Source organism: Plectropomus leopardus, chromosome 23, assembly GCF_008729295.1.
Source record: "Plectropomus leopardus isolate mb chromosome 23, YSFRI_Pleo_2.0, whole genome shotgun sequence".
Taxonomy (NCBI): Eukaryota; Metazoa; Chordata; class Actinopteri; order Perciformes; family Serranidae; genus Plectropomus; species Plectropomus leopardus.
Window position 1 is genome coordinate 4,852,238 of NC_056485.1, and position 17,872 is coordinate 4,870,109.

General features: G+C 39.5%; 1 protein-coding gene across 1 annotated transcript in view; it reads left to right on the forward strand.

Moving 5' to 3' along the window:
• nrxn2b (neurexin 2b) overlaps positions 1–17,872 on the forward strand; it is a 742,597-nt gene that overhangs the window by 161,436 nt on the left and 563,289 nt on the right. The window contains exon 4 of the mRNA XM_042512007.1: positions 4,653–4,670. Coding sequence (XP_042367941.1) covers positions 4,653–4,670 — 18 coding nt within the window. The remainder of the gene's footprint in view (positions 1–4,652; positions 4,671–17,872) is intronic.

The window sequence follows — 17,872 nt, forward strand, 5'->3', positions numbered from 1 at the left end:
AACCGTTCTCTTCATGGGTATTTGGACTTTGAAGCAAACTTTAGAATCACCAGTTCCAGGACCCTGATAGAGTGCCAAAAGGAATGAGAACCCAGAAATAATTATAATGGGGCGGCATAACTCAATAAATCATAGAAATTGGTCATTTTGAAAGCACTAAATTTGGCCGGTCTTGATAGTTGTATTGGGAACAAAACTGGATATTGGGTCATCGCAAACTCGGACTATGGTGGCCGTGGCAGCCATTTTCCAACAGCAAGCTATCTCTCTTAGCTAACATTAGACACTAGCATCAATTTAAAAGGCAAGTTATTTAAAAATAGCCTCACTACTGCAGCTAGGTACATAAAAACAAGATGAACTGTTTTTTTACAACAGTTTCTTGCCTGCTAATGATCTAATAACAAAATTATACACTGTAAAAAAGAAACTAGTGGTTTCAACTTAAAAACAGCTTTTTTTTTTTTTTAAATGGACTGAATTTGAGAAAACAAGTTGGGGTGAATTTATAATGATTCAAAACAAATAAGCTTTTCTAGTCAAAAAACTTGATTCTAATTCAGTTGTAGCCTATTAGTTTAGATAATAAAATAATAAAAATAATAATAAAATAAAAATAAAATAATCTAAGTATAACTGAGTTACTTAAGTTTTGTATACAAAACACATAACGATAAGCTGGGTACAATTCATAACAGTGTGCTAAACCAAATCTGGCTGCTATTTTGCTCATATGCTTCTGTGTGTCTGTTTCTTATTTATTTTTTTAACCTGAACTGTGGACATCCACAGTTTGTCCCTATGTGTCCTTGTATTGTTCTTTTCCTTGTGTGTGTGTGCGTGTGTGTGTGTGTGTGTGTGTGTCGGTGCTCGGCGTCTCACTCATTCATGTGTGTCGTGTTCTCTCCACACTCCTCTCTTTCAGCGTATGGGGTGAGAAGGGTTGACAGTTAAGCGTGCTGAGAGAGAGAGATAGAAAGAGAGGTGTGGAGAGTGTGGTAAGAGATGGAGAGTAAATCGACAGCAGACAGGGGTCACTACTTCTTGGCTCTGAGACTGAGTCGCAGAAAAAAGAAAATGGCTTGATTTTCCAGTGATGGCACCATGGTCACAAAAAGTTACATGCATTGTTCGGTGTAATGAGGGGTATCATACAGTGTAGAGGGTGTGAAAAAAATAGTAGCTCGGCTAACAAAAGCCCACCAGCCTTGGCCTTTATGTTTCCTTTATGAAATACGGAGCACCCCCAGAAACTGTTGATGGCATCCAGCTGGTGGGTTATTTACTATACTATGCGGGTCACTAGAGACTTTATAGCTCTGCCCCTTGGTCCTATCAGCCCTCCAGAGTGATATATCATCAATAAAATATGGTCACCCTTCTGCATCCCACACTGTAAAGATGGCAGCTACCATAACTTTATATTTGTACACAGCTGACATGATATGATATCACATGGGAGTGTCTGTGCTGCTTTGTACATCTTTGTCTCCTTTGGCGTGCTCGCTGTAGCCTCAGGAAAAGTGGAAAGGCTTGATAGATGAGCTATGTTTGACCAACTATCTCTTAATTTGTTATCTTTGCCTTCTTGTCTCAGTCACACACACACACTGCTCGCCGCCGTCATCGGTTCTACCCCCATGTGTTTGAGCATGTTTGTTGAAGTCGGAGCAAGCAGGGGCAGCTGATACCACTCGGGAGCCGGAGACATTCTTGTCAAAAATCCAAGATATTAACAAACAAGGCCTGGGAGACTCAGACCTATTGATTGTGTTCATTTCTCTGGCACCTTTTCTTCCTCTGCCTTCATCCACCACTGTGGACATTCAAGCTCTGTCTCAGCTCTTGTGCTTGGACTGTAGATGAAGAACAATGTCAGCACTGCGAGGCAAAGCGCCCTGCGCTCCATCTGCTCTGGCTGAGATTCTTGACTCTGCTCCGTGTGTTGGGACTGAAGAGGCTTCTTTTCACCTTGGACATGGAATTGTAACCATCTTGCCAGTGAAGACGAATGCCGATCCTGGGCCACTTTGTTCATGGCTGGCAAAAATATGCTGTAAGGGAACTCTAACCATCAGCTCAGTTGGCAAAGGTGTAAATTACCCTGTTCCTGACATTGTGAATTTGAGAGAGCTCCTGAACTTCTATTTTTTTAATACACAGAGCCATTAAAACATTAAAAAATTAATATTTTTCCCTCTCTTTAATGAGAGAGTATTTTCTAATCCGTGCATTGAAAATAGCATTATTAAATTTGAGTCATTCATTATCTAACCAGTAATGTAAGGTTACACTTATTACAATGTCACTTTTGTTTTTTGTTTCAAAAAAAAAAAAAGAAAGTGTATTTGCACACAGGTAGGAATATTCACATTGCAGCTATTCGGTCATACTTATGACGCGTTATTATGGATCCTACTATTGCGATTGACTACTCATTATATTGAAGCATTGAGGTCAGTTACACAGTTACGCCCGGGACACGCTGCAGCGTGTGCATTGCCGAACCTTTTGTACTTTTTTTTCTCAGTGCCTATATTAACAGACTAGAGCAGGCACACTGCAAGTGTGAGCAGAATGGCTTAGATGCAAAATATTGAGATAAAAGGAGTCTCGCCTGTTTTTTCTGTGTGACTTGCAGTTTTCATCAAAAAATAGACAGTGGAAATATTTTGGGGGGGGTTCATTTATATTGACATATTGCCACTTTTCACTATAATTTCAATGTCTAGATCACTCAGACATGAAAAAAATATCCATAACTCCATCCATAACACCTCCTGTTTCTGCTTCAAAATAAAAGCCTTCTGGCAATGTTTCTGTGTGGCAGACAAAATGCGTTTTTATTGTGAAGCATTTGCAAATATTTGTAGTATCAGCTTTTAACTGTGGAAATACAGTAGTTCTAGCAGTTCAGCGAGGTGCTGCTCATGCAGGTAGTGTGGCTCAGTTGTCAGAATAAGAGCAAACAAGCCATAATCAGGACTAATAATAGCCAAATTGGAATCCTCTCTGGGATTAAAGAGATAGATCTATGTGAAAAAAAATAACAAATGTACCACCAGAAAGTCAGGTGACATAGTCACAGTCCATTGAGTTAGTAAGATGTGATGGATGAATGAGGGAAGCACAGGACTTTCACACAGGAGGTTTGTGTCCATTGTGAGTCAAAGTTGGCATACTCTTTTCAGCCTTTGTTTACTTTTATTTTCATGTTTTAGATTTGTTAAGCTGTTGAATGCACACTGTGTACATACATTTCAGCAGAATAGTTCAATAGACCAGTTCGTGTGAATGCCATATTTCGACTTTACGAGGACATCCAGGACACCCTGGTGAAAATAGCCACATTTGGACACTTGGATGCAAATTGCATGTGCCAGAAACAAAAGAAATGACATTTGTTTTCCTTAATCAGTCAGGTATTGCCATATTCTGTCTTGTTCACACATCACAAACAGTGTTTTAGAACAGAAAATAAGGACTGCATCTCCTGGAAAACTGTGCAACTAATATAGTTTTCAACAGGTCACTAACAAGGGTCTAAGTGTTATACATCTCCAATTTGTGCAGCAGGTGCAGATTTTTTCCCTTGTGTGTGTTTCAACTTTGCTGAAAAATAAGTTTTGCTTCTCACAACTTAATTGGATGCACCTCCGCCCCGAATTGATCTTAACACCTAATGTATATTTGCTTCAATACGTAACACCTGCCAACAGCTCCAATCTTTAATTAGGAATTTGACCCTACAGCATGGATCAATATTGCAGATGAGAATCATGCATTTTTATTAAAAGTTTTTTTAATGTTTGAATCATCTATTGAACACTGGAAGGAATCCAAAGGGAGCATGAGCCAGACGATGTTCCCTTTTTATTAAGCAGTGTTGGGAGGTATTGGGAGGTCCTTTGAGTGTCTTCGTAACTTGCCAATCCTCCATACAGCTTATATCCTCTTTTTCAATCTATCACGCTGTTTGACTGACAAATAAGAGCCATCACATGTGGATTTGTCATGTCAGGCAGAATCCTAGGCCCAATCTGCATTTAGTAACTATTTCTTGATTATTCTGTGTATTTTTGCCACTAAATTGTCGAAATCTGGGTTCTGTAATTGGCCTCTTTTTGCCTTTAATTTGCTATATTATTCCTCTAGGTTGCTTTTGACTTGCTTAATTAGATAATTCTGTGTTTTAAAAGTCACAAATACATGGTAAATGCAGTTAAGGAGAATATTATTTTAGAGAACCCAACAACACAGTGTTTTTTTTAATGAGTTTGAGTCCTAGGAGGAGTTATTTGCAGAGTAGAGAGAATGTGAATGTCAAGAAGTTAGCTGTTGCCGGAGAGGTCCTCTTATGACCTTTAAGACTTGTTTTATAAAGAAAATATGAATGCTGCCTTCTGAAAATACCCCGTAGTTGTTTTCCTCCACCATCTCAATTAGCAGCTCTGCTGAGGCTCGTGTGGAATAGCACTCTGGTAGACATCTAATGCTAATTGCAGCCTGACTTTTCTTTCTCTCCCAGTGCTATTATACCCCCATTTTGTCATAACTATCTTTTGGCGAACAGGTGCACTCGAGTGACATTTTGCTTTGCTCTTTGAACTGATCCATCTTTTCTTTTTCTCTCTCTTTTTCTTTCTCTGCAGGTGACTCATCTCAAGTCGGTAAGTCAACTATTTTCTGTACTTTCTGCCACCTATGCGCGTTTTTTTACATGCACTCAATCACCCCTCTGCCAAAGGTTACGGACATCCGCAATGAATTATCTCTTTTAATTTCAGCTGGTGTGTATAGGGAGGCATGAGGTGGCATTTTTTCAGTTGATGTGATAACCAAGAAGTGCCTGCTTCTCATTCCCAATACTGAGATAGTAATTGATAACTTCATATATTTTCATTTTAAAAATAAGTTTATAACCTGTAGTTCATGCACACCTGAGGGTGCATAAACTTGTTAACACAACAAAAACAAAGAAAAATTCAGACTCTTCAAACATTCTTTTTTTTTTGTTAGTGAAGTGTATCAATAAACCTCCCAATCATATTTTGAATTTTATATAACATTTTGCCTTAGAATTTAAATTAAATGCTTCCGCACACACACAGCGATAGGGTAGCCCACACACACGGCTAGCGTTACATTACAGTTATTAATGAGTTTGATGACAGAGTGAAGTGTTTTGGGTGTGAGTTTGCTGGGTAGACACTGATCATTTGCTCGGAGGACAGCAGCTCTGGACACAGTCCTTCAGTGTTGCAGCTTGCCTGTTTTTTGACAGCAGGAAGTTTGTTGATCTGATGGGGAGTCCTAGATCAGACCATCAGTGAAATTGTGTTGTCTTCCTTTGAACCTGTGGAAGACGTTGACACTTGTGATGACATGTTTTGCTCTCTAGTCAGCGTGCCGTGCTTGTTCTTCCTCTGATTATTTGTGATTATTAGCGGCTCACAAACCAACTTTAAAGGTGTACCACCACCTATTGTACTGGGTTGTGTAGATGCTGCCCTTTTTAAAGAGTAACTAAACCCCCAAACCACTTTTTTCATTTGAAAAGCAATATATATGGATATTTAGTAGTGTTGTTGATTGATTCAGGTCGAACTCTTGACATTTGAGTACGAAGTACTGGAATTCTACATATTGTGTATAAATATGCATAGTGAGTGCTTTCCAAAGGTTGAAATTGAACAATTTTGCTATCGGTCTATCCCAGTAGCAGGACCTTCTATCATCATCAACAAAACCCCCTGTGAACCACCTTTCTGGATTCGCTTACTCAAATTGTGTTTGTGGGGGTAGGAGGGAGGTGCTGTGGATGGAGAGGGCAGCACGATTGACTGGGCTTATTGTAGCCCTCCTCCCAGCCCTGCCTGTTTTTGAGACTATTTTTTACATTCCGGGAGGAGGCACTCACACGAAAGTGGGGGTTTAGTTACTTAAGTCAATGAAACCACTCTGGCATTGTAGACCCAATATGTAGCATGAATCCTTACATGTATAAAATGAACAATGAAACTGCAGAGCATTCTGTGCCGTTTTCCCCATCTGTCATTTTCATTCTCTATGCATTACCCGCTATTTGATATTGTCTACTACATTACCTTTCATTTGTTTATACGGTATACTAAAGGGGGAATTTTCCAAATATTTACCGTGTGAAGACAAAACTCTTAGCTCTTACCTTGCAAATCTCATAAACTGCATTATTTTCCAATGTAAATGCAAATTTTCAAGGTTTCAGCAGTGACTAGCCAGTTTGGGGACAATTCTGTTTGCATAACATTGTATTGTACAATGTTGTTCCGCTGCACTGACTTCTCTATCAGGATCCAAGATTCAATGAGTTGTCTCTGTGTCATTTTCAAGTTCATGAAGTTTGTGAAAGTGACTCATGTAGTGGCTAAGATGCAGTGAATCACATTTAGAGGTATGGATTTCAGCTGTGTACGGGGTTATACAGTGTTCATCTGCCTCAGGTGGATTTTAACGCTGTGCCTATCAGACTTCCAATCTGTGTGGCTGAGTGCTTCCCATGTTTGAATGGGACTGTTGGTGGCAATTGAGACGTACAGTGCATATCCTCACTAGTATTAACGGCTCACTTTTCTTTAGCTAGCTCCTCCACGTTGCACTAAATTCCAAAAACGACCTTTCTGTTGAAGTAACTTATGAGAGGAAAATGCAAAGTTATGGGCAAATTCCATTATATCCTCCATGTTGTTGTGTATCACGCCAACAGTGCTCTGGACCATTAAGGCATTTATTAAAAACCTTTATCTGTAAATATGCTGACATGTCACAGTACGCTAGCTTTCTATCAGCATATCATTTAGAACCGGTGGGGGTGGGCGAAGGATGGGATTGTAATAGTGGGATGAGAGCAGAGATGGACAGACTAATGGGACGTATCAACACCTCGCACAAACAGCGAGAAAATGAGATTGGTAGAGTTTAAAAGTCTCGCTCACAGCACTTTGCAGCATCCTACTCCTGCTTTAGTGATGTGTCAGTGTTATCGCTCGCCTCCTAATAATTAGCTTTGTCTCGCCGCAATACCTTCTATGCATTATGAACGTGCTATAGCAATCAGCAGAATGTGCAGCATGCAATGAGAAATACATGCAGTCGTGATAAAGAAAAGTTTTTAACCAGTCCCCCGGTGCATATTTTCCCCTGTGCTGATAACTCAAGCTCCTGATCCTTATATAAATAGTTTTTTGTGTGCTTGTCTAGCTTTGTCCGGTGAGGGTTTGTCCAAGAGGTCTGATGTCGTCTGAATACTAATGTGGCATTTTGTCTGTCTGCGACAGCTTGGGAAGCAGGCAGGGACTGAAGGTTTGGTTAGGGACATGTTCACCCCCGGGGTGCGGTGGAGAGTGAGGACAAATACCACACCCATTCCTCACCACCCCGCAAGAATCAAGATCCAGAGAGGGATGAATGAAAAAACTAATTAAAATTTGATCTGGGGGGGCAGTGCAAATTGAGTTTCATCTTTATTAAGACCAGTGGGCAAAGAGGAGGGAGATAATTCAGTTTTGCTTTTGAGATACAAGCTGTGTCAGTCTGCAAATTCAACATGGTACTAGCATGTGTGCATTTTTTACCATAGAAAAAAGAATCCACAAGCCTTTAACAATACATTTACACTATATTAGTTTGGAGTCAGACGCATACATTGTTTTTTTATTTAAAGGAAATTCAGAATGACTGCTATTAGATTCTTATTTATTGGCTGTTTAAAGTCATATTTTGCAGTGAGTCAGTCTATAACAGCATACGATTGCAGGACCATCTCTGTTATTGGTCTAACCATTATGCAATAGTCTCTTTAAAAGAGGATAAGTAGTGTAACATTTAGCTAAATCTCACACACTTACATCATTCCCTAGAGTGAGTCCAAATGTCACATCCAGCTCCACACTAGTCAAAAAAAATTGTCAACCAATGTTGCAAAATATGTCATCGCTGGAAGTTAATGTTGTTTTTCTAGACAGTCAAGTTTTCTTTTCCCATTCACTGCCAGGTTTATGAGGCGGGTAGTGGCAGAGGTAATTGTTGTCCCTTAGATGTAGAGGCAGGCAGGCACACTACAAACACAGATCCTTATCCCACCGCTGAGTTTCATTCTGACTCCAAAAACTGGCACTGGCAGAGGCAGAGACATCTTTCTGTGCACATCTCTCTGTCTGTCTCTCTCATGCCTTGTTCTCCCCGGCTCAGATGATTAGCATCTCTCTTTCCCTTTTTTCTCTCTCCCTCCCTTGAATGCCAACCTCAGGCTAGTCAGAGCCAGCAGAAGCCTCTTCAAGCTGCAGTGGGATTGGCCTGCTCACCACACATGGTACTGAGGATGCTCAGTGAACCACACATCTACAATTAGGATGTGGAAATAAGGGATTCAGGCTCAGTGTTTGGTGGGGGTTGGCACTTAGTAGAACACATAGTTTTCTCTACACTCCTTGTCTATAATATTCAGTAGTCTGACAGATCCTCAGAAAATGTGACAAAACCTAGGGCAGTTTCTTTTTAAATTAAGCCATACATCTCCCAAAGTCTAGCATTTCAGGCTTTGCACGTTTGTGAAAAATCTGAAAAAGTCATGGAATTTGCAAAAAGCAATTTCCTGGCTTGGATTTTTTTTAAACCAAATATATATGCTAAAAGATTTGGAAAAGTCATTAAACTTTGTTTTACAAATCTGTTTAATGACACATGATGTTGTCAGGGTCTGTCTGAAATTTGAAAATCCAACAGTAATTTCTGTTTTTAAAGTTTCTGGCTATGACAAATGGTTTCATTTTTGGTGATGTTTATAGAAAATATGCATATCTTCTTTAAAAGTCACCAACAATATTCAGAGAAAGAAATTAAAGAAAAAAAGCACAAAAAAAGAAAACGCGCCTTGAGATGTTTTAATTCCTACAAAAATAATGAAAAATAATGGCATTAATTAAAACAAAGTAGAGCCATTTAAAGTTGTATCCCCCTCTCCAAAGCCAAAATAAAAACACAGCTCCCTCCCCAGTGCTTAAAAAGTGACATGCTTCATTTTTACACCACCTCATCCCCTCTCATAAATAACAAATAGTCCCTTAGTTAGATTTAAATATTCAGTTCTAATCTTGTTCGGAATGATTTTTTCTTTTTTTTCTTTCTTTTAAAACATTTATTTTAAGAAGGTTTACATTGCAATAAAAGGGACAATAAGGAGTACTGATGGTTGTTTCAGACAATGCATGGTCTTTAAAATTTGCCTCAGAGTCATGGAACAGGCATTTCCAAAGGCATTAATTGGAAAAGATGTGTATAAACCCTGAGAATTGTGTATTTATTCACAGTTGGGGAAATTCATTATGGTGAGCTAATACAGGCATGAAGGAACAGCCCCACTGTGAACATTGAAACGCTTCATAACTGTGCAAATTTATGAATTTCTTCCATCACCTTGATCATTAAAATGACACACACTGGGGCAATGTTCTGTGTGATAGCCGTGGCCTGGCTACTTAATTGAACAGGTCTTAAACATCAGCCACAAATGTGGAAACCAAGACAATAAAACTGCTCTGTTTTCCATGGAAACGCAACCGGTGCTTAAGTCATTTTCCCCACCTAGTGATAAACAGCACGGCCTAAAAACAACGAGCACAACAAAATGGCTGATCTACTATATAACTCTTGAGCCTGTGGCCACATTTACATACTAGAGCAGGACGGTAATGAGATAGCTACCTGAGATAATTAGTACTCAAGGCATCCGGCTCTCGTCCTCTACCACAGGGAACCAGTTTAACTCACTACAATTAAATGGCCACTCATTTGCTCCATTTGAGGCACCATTTATGCATTTTTATGCTCCACTGTGTCTTAACACAACGGTGGCTTAAGTAGCGGAAACATGGACCAGGAGATGTGCAAGGATACGTGGATATATAGATTGGAAAATGAGAGACAGGCATTGAGGGGTGATAATAATTTGCGTCCCTACTGCTCTATTTAAACAGCCTTTTCTGTGGCATTGATATGCATCTCACAGTCAGTCTACATCCTGATTAGCTGGATTGCATTTGCAAATGATGGAGAGATGTCTCTTTCTCGTTGCATGAGCATTCTTTTAAAACTGTCAGTGGACACCTTGTTTTACTTCTCTCCCACGCACGAATATCCCAACAGGCTGTTTTGACAGGGTTGTTATTCTTTGATCCTGCTTCCTCCTTTTTAGATTTCTTAGTATGTCTTTATTGTTGCTATGCAGTTTATGGGTTGGGGGTTTGGATTTAAGGTATGCAGGCCATTGCCATCATGATATTCATGCAAACGACAAATACATTTGCAGGGTTCATACTTATCATGTTAATCTTTTTAATGTGATGTAGTACATGAGCTGACTGTGTCATTTGGAGCAGGAGGGGATGATGGGTAGCGTGATATCTACGCGGGGAGCCTGTCAAGCTGCAGACCACTGTTTGAGGCCAACGAACATCAAAAATGGTTGTGTTTAACATGACATTGCTGCGTATCGCTGCATTTTCTGCTTTGGTAGTGCCATGAAAAGCAGTTTTCTGCAGAAACACTGCTGGATTTCCTGCCGATGCCATTGTGTAATGATAATGTGAGTGTAATATAAAAAAAAAAAAATAAAAAAAAAATGCCTTTTGTCACCTTGTCAACTGGCAATGCCCAGATTTTTTTAAAAACACAAAGGAAAGACTTTTCTGCTTTAGGGCTGCTCATATCTAAACGTGGCCTAAAAGCACTTGTTTTTTTTATATAGAGATACATATTATTCTAATTATATTATTCTATTATATTTGTATTCATAGTAATGCTGTGTCATGTAACTGGGGTTTAGAGTAACATTATTTCTTGCAACTGGGTTGTGAGAACACAGCACCATCACTCAGGATTTTAGGACAGATGTAAAAACAAGGTGCAAAAGGAATTGCATGTTTGTTTTCCCCAGTTTATAAAACCATAAAGGCCTTGCTCTGTATTCAGCGTGACTATGGTGAGGCTTAGAAAAACATCATTAACACTAATGGCAATAAATCCTGACTTGTAGAACGTTAATGTTGCTGACAGTGACTGTGTAACTGCTCTGCTGACTTTCTGCCTTTTTTTTGAAGGCTGGAGAAATCCCTGACATGGCAATCACTCAAACCTACTGCTGTTATATTTTATCCTTGTCTTGTCTCAAACGAATAAATTAAACCGTAATATCTTGACTGCTGAGAAATGGCGTCGGCTTGTTATAAATGATGGCGTGTCGATAGTGTGTGATTGTTGGGCTTCGTGTATTCAGCTGAGCCGTGTGAGGCTACACACCCAGAATAAGAGATGGAGAGCGCTGCTAGATCTACATTGGTTCCAGCATGTGAAGATTAACGGCGTCCGCTTCCATTAGCCTCAGAGTAATTGTTAAGACAGCAATGAACAGTCCATAGCTCTAATCCTCAAATCAAAGAGAAGTTGCACAGACCACCAACATTCAGGTTTGATTTCCTTCACTCAAAAAAGAAAAACATGACTTAATCTTCCCATCTTATTCAGAGATCACAGCAAAGAGGAGACTTACTTCCTGTATTTACTAATTAGCGGAAATTTAAATCCAGTTTCTTGAAACACAAGGGAGTAACTACAGACTTGTTAAAGTAATGCAAGCTTTAAAACCTTGATTTTATGGCAAAGGTGCCTAAATTTGAAGATTCTCTAACTCACAATAGTGTGTGACATACTGTACACTGTGAGGAAAACCTGCATCTCCTGGGAAAGAGTTTAGGAGTGTGAACTAAAAGACGGATGGTGGGGGAAAAAACAGTATACAGAGATGAAAGGTTCAGGGAGAACAAAGCATGTCAGGGAGGTGAGCCTGGCGTGTGAGTTGTTTTTGTGCATGCAGTGTGCTCATCACGCCTTTGTTTATAAGAAGAATGTTGCAACCCTTTATGTTGGTGTCCAGTCAGTGTTGATTGGAAATTGAAATGATAAATTCTTCAGTGTGTGCTATATTGACTGGGAAAGTGGAGTTCTCAGGGCAATGCTTATGCACCAGGATTACCAGCATTTGGCCCAACTACTGATGCCCAGTGAAAACATGCAGCCTGCAACATGGACACGTGACGCAGCACAACATGCACGCATTACACAGAATATAAATTAGGCTCAGGCAGTATCTAATTTTTTATACCCTCATACCTTCCTTAAAAATGTCCTGAAGTAAATGGTATATGACAGTAAAAGCGTGCCGCATTCCAAAGAGAATGAAACAGTCTAGGTTACTCTTGTCAGTAGTCGAGTTAGTAAGTCCATTGTCCCAACAATCACCAGCTCTGGTTTGGTCAAAATAAATCCTTAATTCACCAAATTTGATTGAAAAAACATGCCGTCATTCTCCATGCCGTTGCTGGCTGGCCGTTTACAGTCCTGTAACTTCTCTCTCCACCGGTAGATGCTGCTGTGTCTCTTAGCTCAGCTGCCTGTTCCACCAGTTGAGATAGGAGCCTAAGCACTGGTGGTGCGTGCTGTGCACTACATGCAAGTTGTATAGTTGTATATTGTCCACTGTATATACTCTGGCTTGAAATGAATAAATCTGAGTAGGCCGAAACACAGTTAAAAAATAACCCAAAACAAAAAAACAAAAAAAAACACAGTAAAATGCACTCATATTTTAGGATGCTAGTTCCTCTGTTGGAAACGTAACAAGTTTGTGAAGGAAATAGTTAAGCGTTTTTGAGCGGCCCCTATCCAAGTTTAATAGCATGTAGTTCTTCCTCACGACTACATCACTAACGTCAAATGAAGACACTGAAAGGAGGAAGAAAAGAAAGATTGCGCAGCTACTGCTCTCTGCTTCCTCTGTCAGTAAAGCACACTAAGGATTTCATTGCTTGCTACCATCAACACTGGTGAGAAGTCTACATAAAAAGGTGTTGAATTTTTTCTTTTAAGTGGCACAAAGATGTACTATCTCTGTTCAAATTTCCTGTCTTGCATTGATGCATGCAATGTCCCTTGGCGTTTTTGGCAAGCCCGAGGCTGAACTTCATTAGAGTGCTCGGCAGGCTCATTGCAGATCGATTAAGTTGATTTGACTCCATGAGGGGGAAGAGAAGAGGGAAAAAAGGGGCAAGAAAAGAAAGGGCAGAGTAATGTGGTTTTATTATGGGAGCAGCAGGGGTGTTTGCTAAGTATAGGGCCAGGCCGCTGCTGTAGATGGGCCCCGGTGCCCTGTAGCTCCTCAGCTTAGAGGGAGCGTTCATTAACAGCCACAGCTTATTACCAACAGCTGGTGCAGGGTACTGCCCAGGGCCTATCGCATGCATTACCACACGCCATCACACACACACACACATCTGTACACTTTCACTCTCATGACCTTAAAATTGACTATTTATTCCCTAACTCGATTACATTTGGCCCTTTTTGTTGATGTATATGATGCTGTGAAAGCACGCTGCAAACAGGAGATAAGAAGCATCACCGCATGAGGCTTTCTTTTTATTAGAAGACACTTTGTTTTCTGTGGCCTGAATTCCTCCAGTGATCACGCTGTTGCTCTTGATTTCCTGTTGATCTGCCTGGATTTTCTTTTGGTCACAGCAGTGTAAATTCTTTGATGGTGGATATATGTTTGACTATAACTGCACATGGCTATTACACACTCCTTTTCTTTTTATTCCCACAAAACACCCTGCTGTTGCTGCTCCATACAGACTGATGTATCACCTCGATAGGGTTTCATAGAGGAAATATCCTTAAATCAGCTGCAAAGAGCAATAGTTAGAAACCTTTATGGGATCCATTCTCCCAATAAAAAGAGAGCATAAAAACTGTGGAGATAAACATTTAATATCTGAACATAGAAATTAAATTTATTTTCCTACCATGAAGCAGATCCGAAACACAACTTTAACTGTGGAACCCTCAAGTGCTCCTTCACAGATAGGTGAATCCCTTTAGAAACCCAATCTTGTTATACCTCTCTGCCGGCAGTATCTTTTCTTAATATCCATACGTCCGATTCTTGTGAACACAGTATTTCGAGAATGCCTTGAGAGAATTTTCTTGGCAAAAAACTTCCAAATGGACTCAATAATTAACTAATTGGCACAAATATCCACTTTGACACAAGGTTGAACTGATTAGAATCTGTGTTGAAATATAGAATTTCTTTGCTGCCAGGCTAAAAATGTATATGAGGCATTCATGCTTTAGAATTTGTAGCTTCTTTGCAGCGAGATTTGAAGCATTTTGACTATTATGACTAAACATAGACATGGATGTAACCTATAACTGCAACTTAACTGCGTCATGGAGGCATACAACTGCAAGGCAACTAGTTTTCTCTTTAACACACTCACAAACACACATATACAAACACTGACAGCATGACTGTGGGTCTGAGGAGGTGATTGCAGTCACAGTCAGCAGCGAAATGTCCACTTCTGCAGACACTAATCGACTGTGTGCACACACCTGTGAACTCTGCACGGCAGCACTGTGAGGAGATATGTGTGTTGACAGAGGAAGATCATGTCAATTTATTGTTCGGCTTGAATGTGGTTTCATTGAGTCTTGTGATAATATTGTGACTCATGTGTTGATGAGTCCGGTGGAAACTAAAGTGAGATTAATTAAACCGACAGGAGAAGCAGAGGCTATTTCGGCAAGGTTAAACGCCATGTGTCTGGAACTACGCTGACTTTGACAGTATTGAAAATAACTTTGGTTGTTGATAGACAGCTCCGGCTGATGCACATGTTAAGCTTTTTGCTTGTTAAGTAATTGTAGGTCATGATCAGTTCCCAGCGAGACGCTGCAGTAGCTCTCAAAGCTGAAAAGTGAATATTAATGACATGTGTGTAAACCTCCCAGGCTTTTTTAAGGGACTGGTAAATATTCACAACACTTCCTGGGACATTTGCATTGATAATACAAGAAGCAAAAACAGTTGCACTATTAATTCTTAATTGATTATAGATGAGGAGGGTTTGGCTCAATGAATATGTATGATGTAAAGTATTTAAACACATTTTTGTCAGCCATTTATGTAGCCATGGTATAAATGTGCACAGCCACAGTTTGCCACAAATGGATATTAACATGCCCTAAATGAATTGTATAATCATACTTATGTCTGCATCATCAGTCTTAACAAGCAAAATCACTGCAACAAAGTACAAGTTCACTGAGTGTGTGTCACATTCAGGTCATAGTTTGCTCGTTACAATTACCAATGCTGGAGTTCCATATCCTGAAGCACTCGCATTGGCAATCATAAATCCCACACCCTGTGTCTGTAAGTCATCATCAGCAGTGACATCTCAATCTTGTCAAAAAGGTAATCAATATTGGAATAGAGTGAACTAGGCTCATCTCAAAAAACACAGACAAAGTGGTTCACTGTCTAAAAAGTAATGAAATATAGAGAGAGACAAGATGATGAAACAATCGAAGGCACAAAAAAAAAGTTAAACTCACAAAAGCAGTTTATGAAAATAATACTTATGAATGCACATTTGATTGATAAATTAAACAAAAAATAAATAATCACAAATGTTCAGTTGAGTGTCCAAAACCTAATAAAATAATAATGAACATTAGATTAAGACAAGATCGATTTGATTTAACTTTATTTATCCCAAGGAAAGTGCCGCACAGCAGTTGCAATACAAAGTAAGAGGAGTGCAGACACAAAAGCATGCGGTAAGGAGTAACATAACAAAGTAGAGAAGCAATATATTGCAAATACAAAATACAATATATAGCAATTTAAATCCAAATCTAAACTCAATAACAGTAAGGTGCAAATAAAAGAACTGCTTCACAGTGAGGTTCAAAATATCAAATATAGAAACTAGATCACAATAGTTTGAAGATATAAAAGTAGCTAACAGAAGCAATGGGAATAGCTAATAATAAGGTTCAAACTATTTTTAAAAAAGCCCTCGGTAAGGCGCAAAAATATAACTAAATAGCTAACAATAAGGTGCAAACAGTAAGGTGCAAAGGCACAACCAGTGTATATAATACATTCACTGAGATTGAACGTCTCCATTTTCTCTTTTCATTTCCTCCTCACTGCATCACACTTGCTCAGCTCCTTTATACATTGTAATTATTTTCTTTCTTATTAATACCTATTTCTGTGTGGGATGCAACTCTTCTTGCGCAGGTAACAACAAACAAAAACAGGGGCTAAAGTGATGAAGCACAGATCTGTGAAAGTGAAAGTTGCTCTGTACTCTAAGATATAAGGACCTTTTGTCCAGGGATTTTTGCTGGAGGACCTGATGGCACTTGTTGCTGCAGCAGATACCTACAGATCAGTGGACTGAACATAAATGATGTGCTGGAGGTGTTTACAGACTGCACACAGCTTTGACCGGGTTGGCTGGTGTACCTTTCTCATCCAGACTTAACCGTAAATACTCCAAAAAAGGGCAAAGGCATTTTTACTATTTTGGTTCTCCAGTAATGTTATCCCTACCAGTCACAGTCGCCATTTTCTCATATCAGCTGCCTGTACCACTAGTACAGACTGACCTCTGATGGTGTGTGCTATGCACTACATCACCTCAATACAGCATCTTTGTATCAGTTTAATCAAAAGATGAACATCTGTTTTTTTTTATATTACAGAATTCGACGCCTTTGGGATTTCTAAATAACCCAGTATAACGTAATTCCATGACTGGTCAGGCCTAGTATGCATTTCTTTGTGTGAACTTAAAGAATAAAACAGTGATGCAGCTAAATCATACATCATTATGACAGGCACTGAGCCTCTTGCATATTTAGCTTCCGCACAAACACACTGTTCCTGTTTCACTATCTTGCGTAAGCTTTAAAACGGGTATCAGATCATAAATTGCCACAGCAGGGATCTGATGTGACCTGTGCTAATGTAAAAATCAGATTCTGTCCTTTTTTGTGCTGCAGAGACAGAAACGAAAATATTATTTCTGTCACTTACAGGGGGACTGGTATAAGGGCTGCATTGTAGACAAAAACACAAGCTGATGAAAGACGGATTAAAAAACATTAAATACTCAGATAGAGATCAGTTCCTTTAGGTGTAGCACAGTTAAACTCAATGTACTGCCCGTGGGCCAAATCTGGCCCTTGATAGGGTGCCAGGTGCCCCTCCCCACACACACAATTTAAAAATAAAGTCATTCACATGGGGAATTGATTTGTACTTTTATTATACATACGGTGCCAAAGTGCATAAAAAGGCATCAAAATAGAGCTTGTTCATTAAAAAAAAAAATGGCAGTGGAGAATTCCCCGCACCCCTACACAGAGCCAAGACCCTAATGTTCCATAATCCTCAGTGTCCTAAAGTCCTAGAAACACTGCAATATGTTTGAAGTGTCCTAAAATCCTAGAAATGACCTAAAATATTAGAAATGTCCTAAAATTTGAGAAACATACCAAAATCCTAGAAATGTCCTAAATCTGTGAAATGTTCTAAAATTCTACAAACATCCTAAAATTCTTGAAATGTCCTTAAATCCCACAAATGTCCTATAATCCGGGAAACATGTATGGGGCTGTTGCGAGTGGCCCCTGGCCTCCTGTCATTTTGCAAAAGTGGCCCCTTTCTGGAAGCAAAAATGTACGAAAATACGCTACTCTTTAATTGTTCATTTTGGCAAAACATTCATTCCCTACCTTATCCTACTGTTACTTTAATCATTGCATCCTTTGAACATTTAATTTCCAACAATATTAAAGGCAGAAATGGGTGACAACATACCCCATTCTCATCCTCGCATTCCCCCGTGAGCTCCTGGGGCCCTCTGACCCCTACATGCTGCAGCTGCTGTGTATTAGTTAGTGATAACTGCTCTGCGGT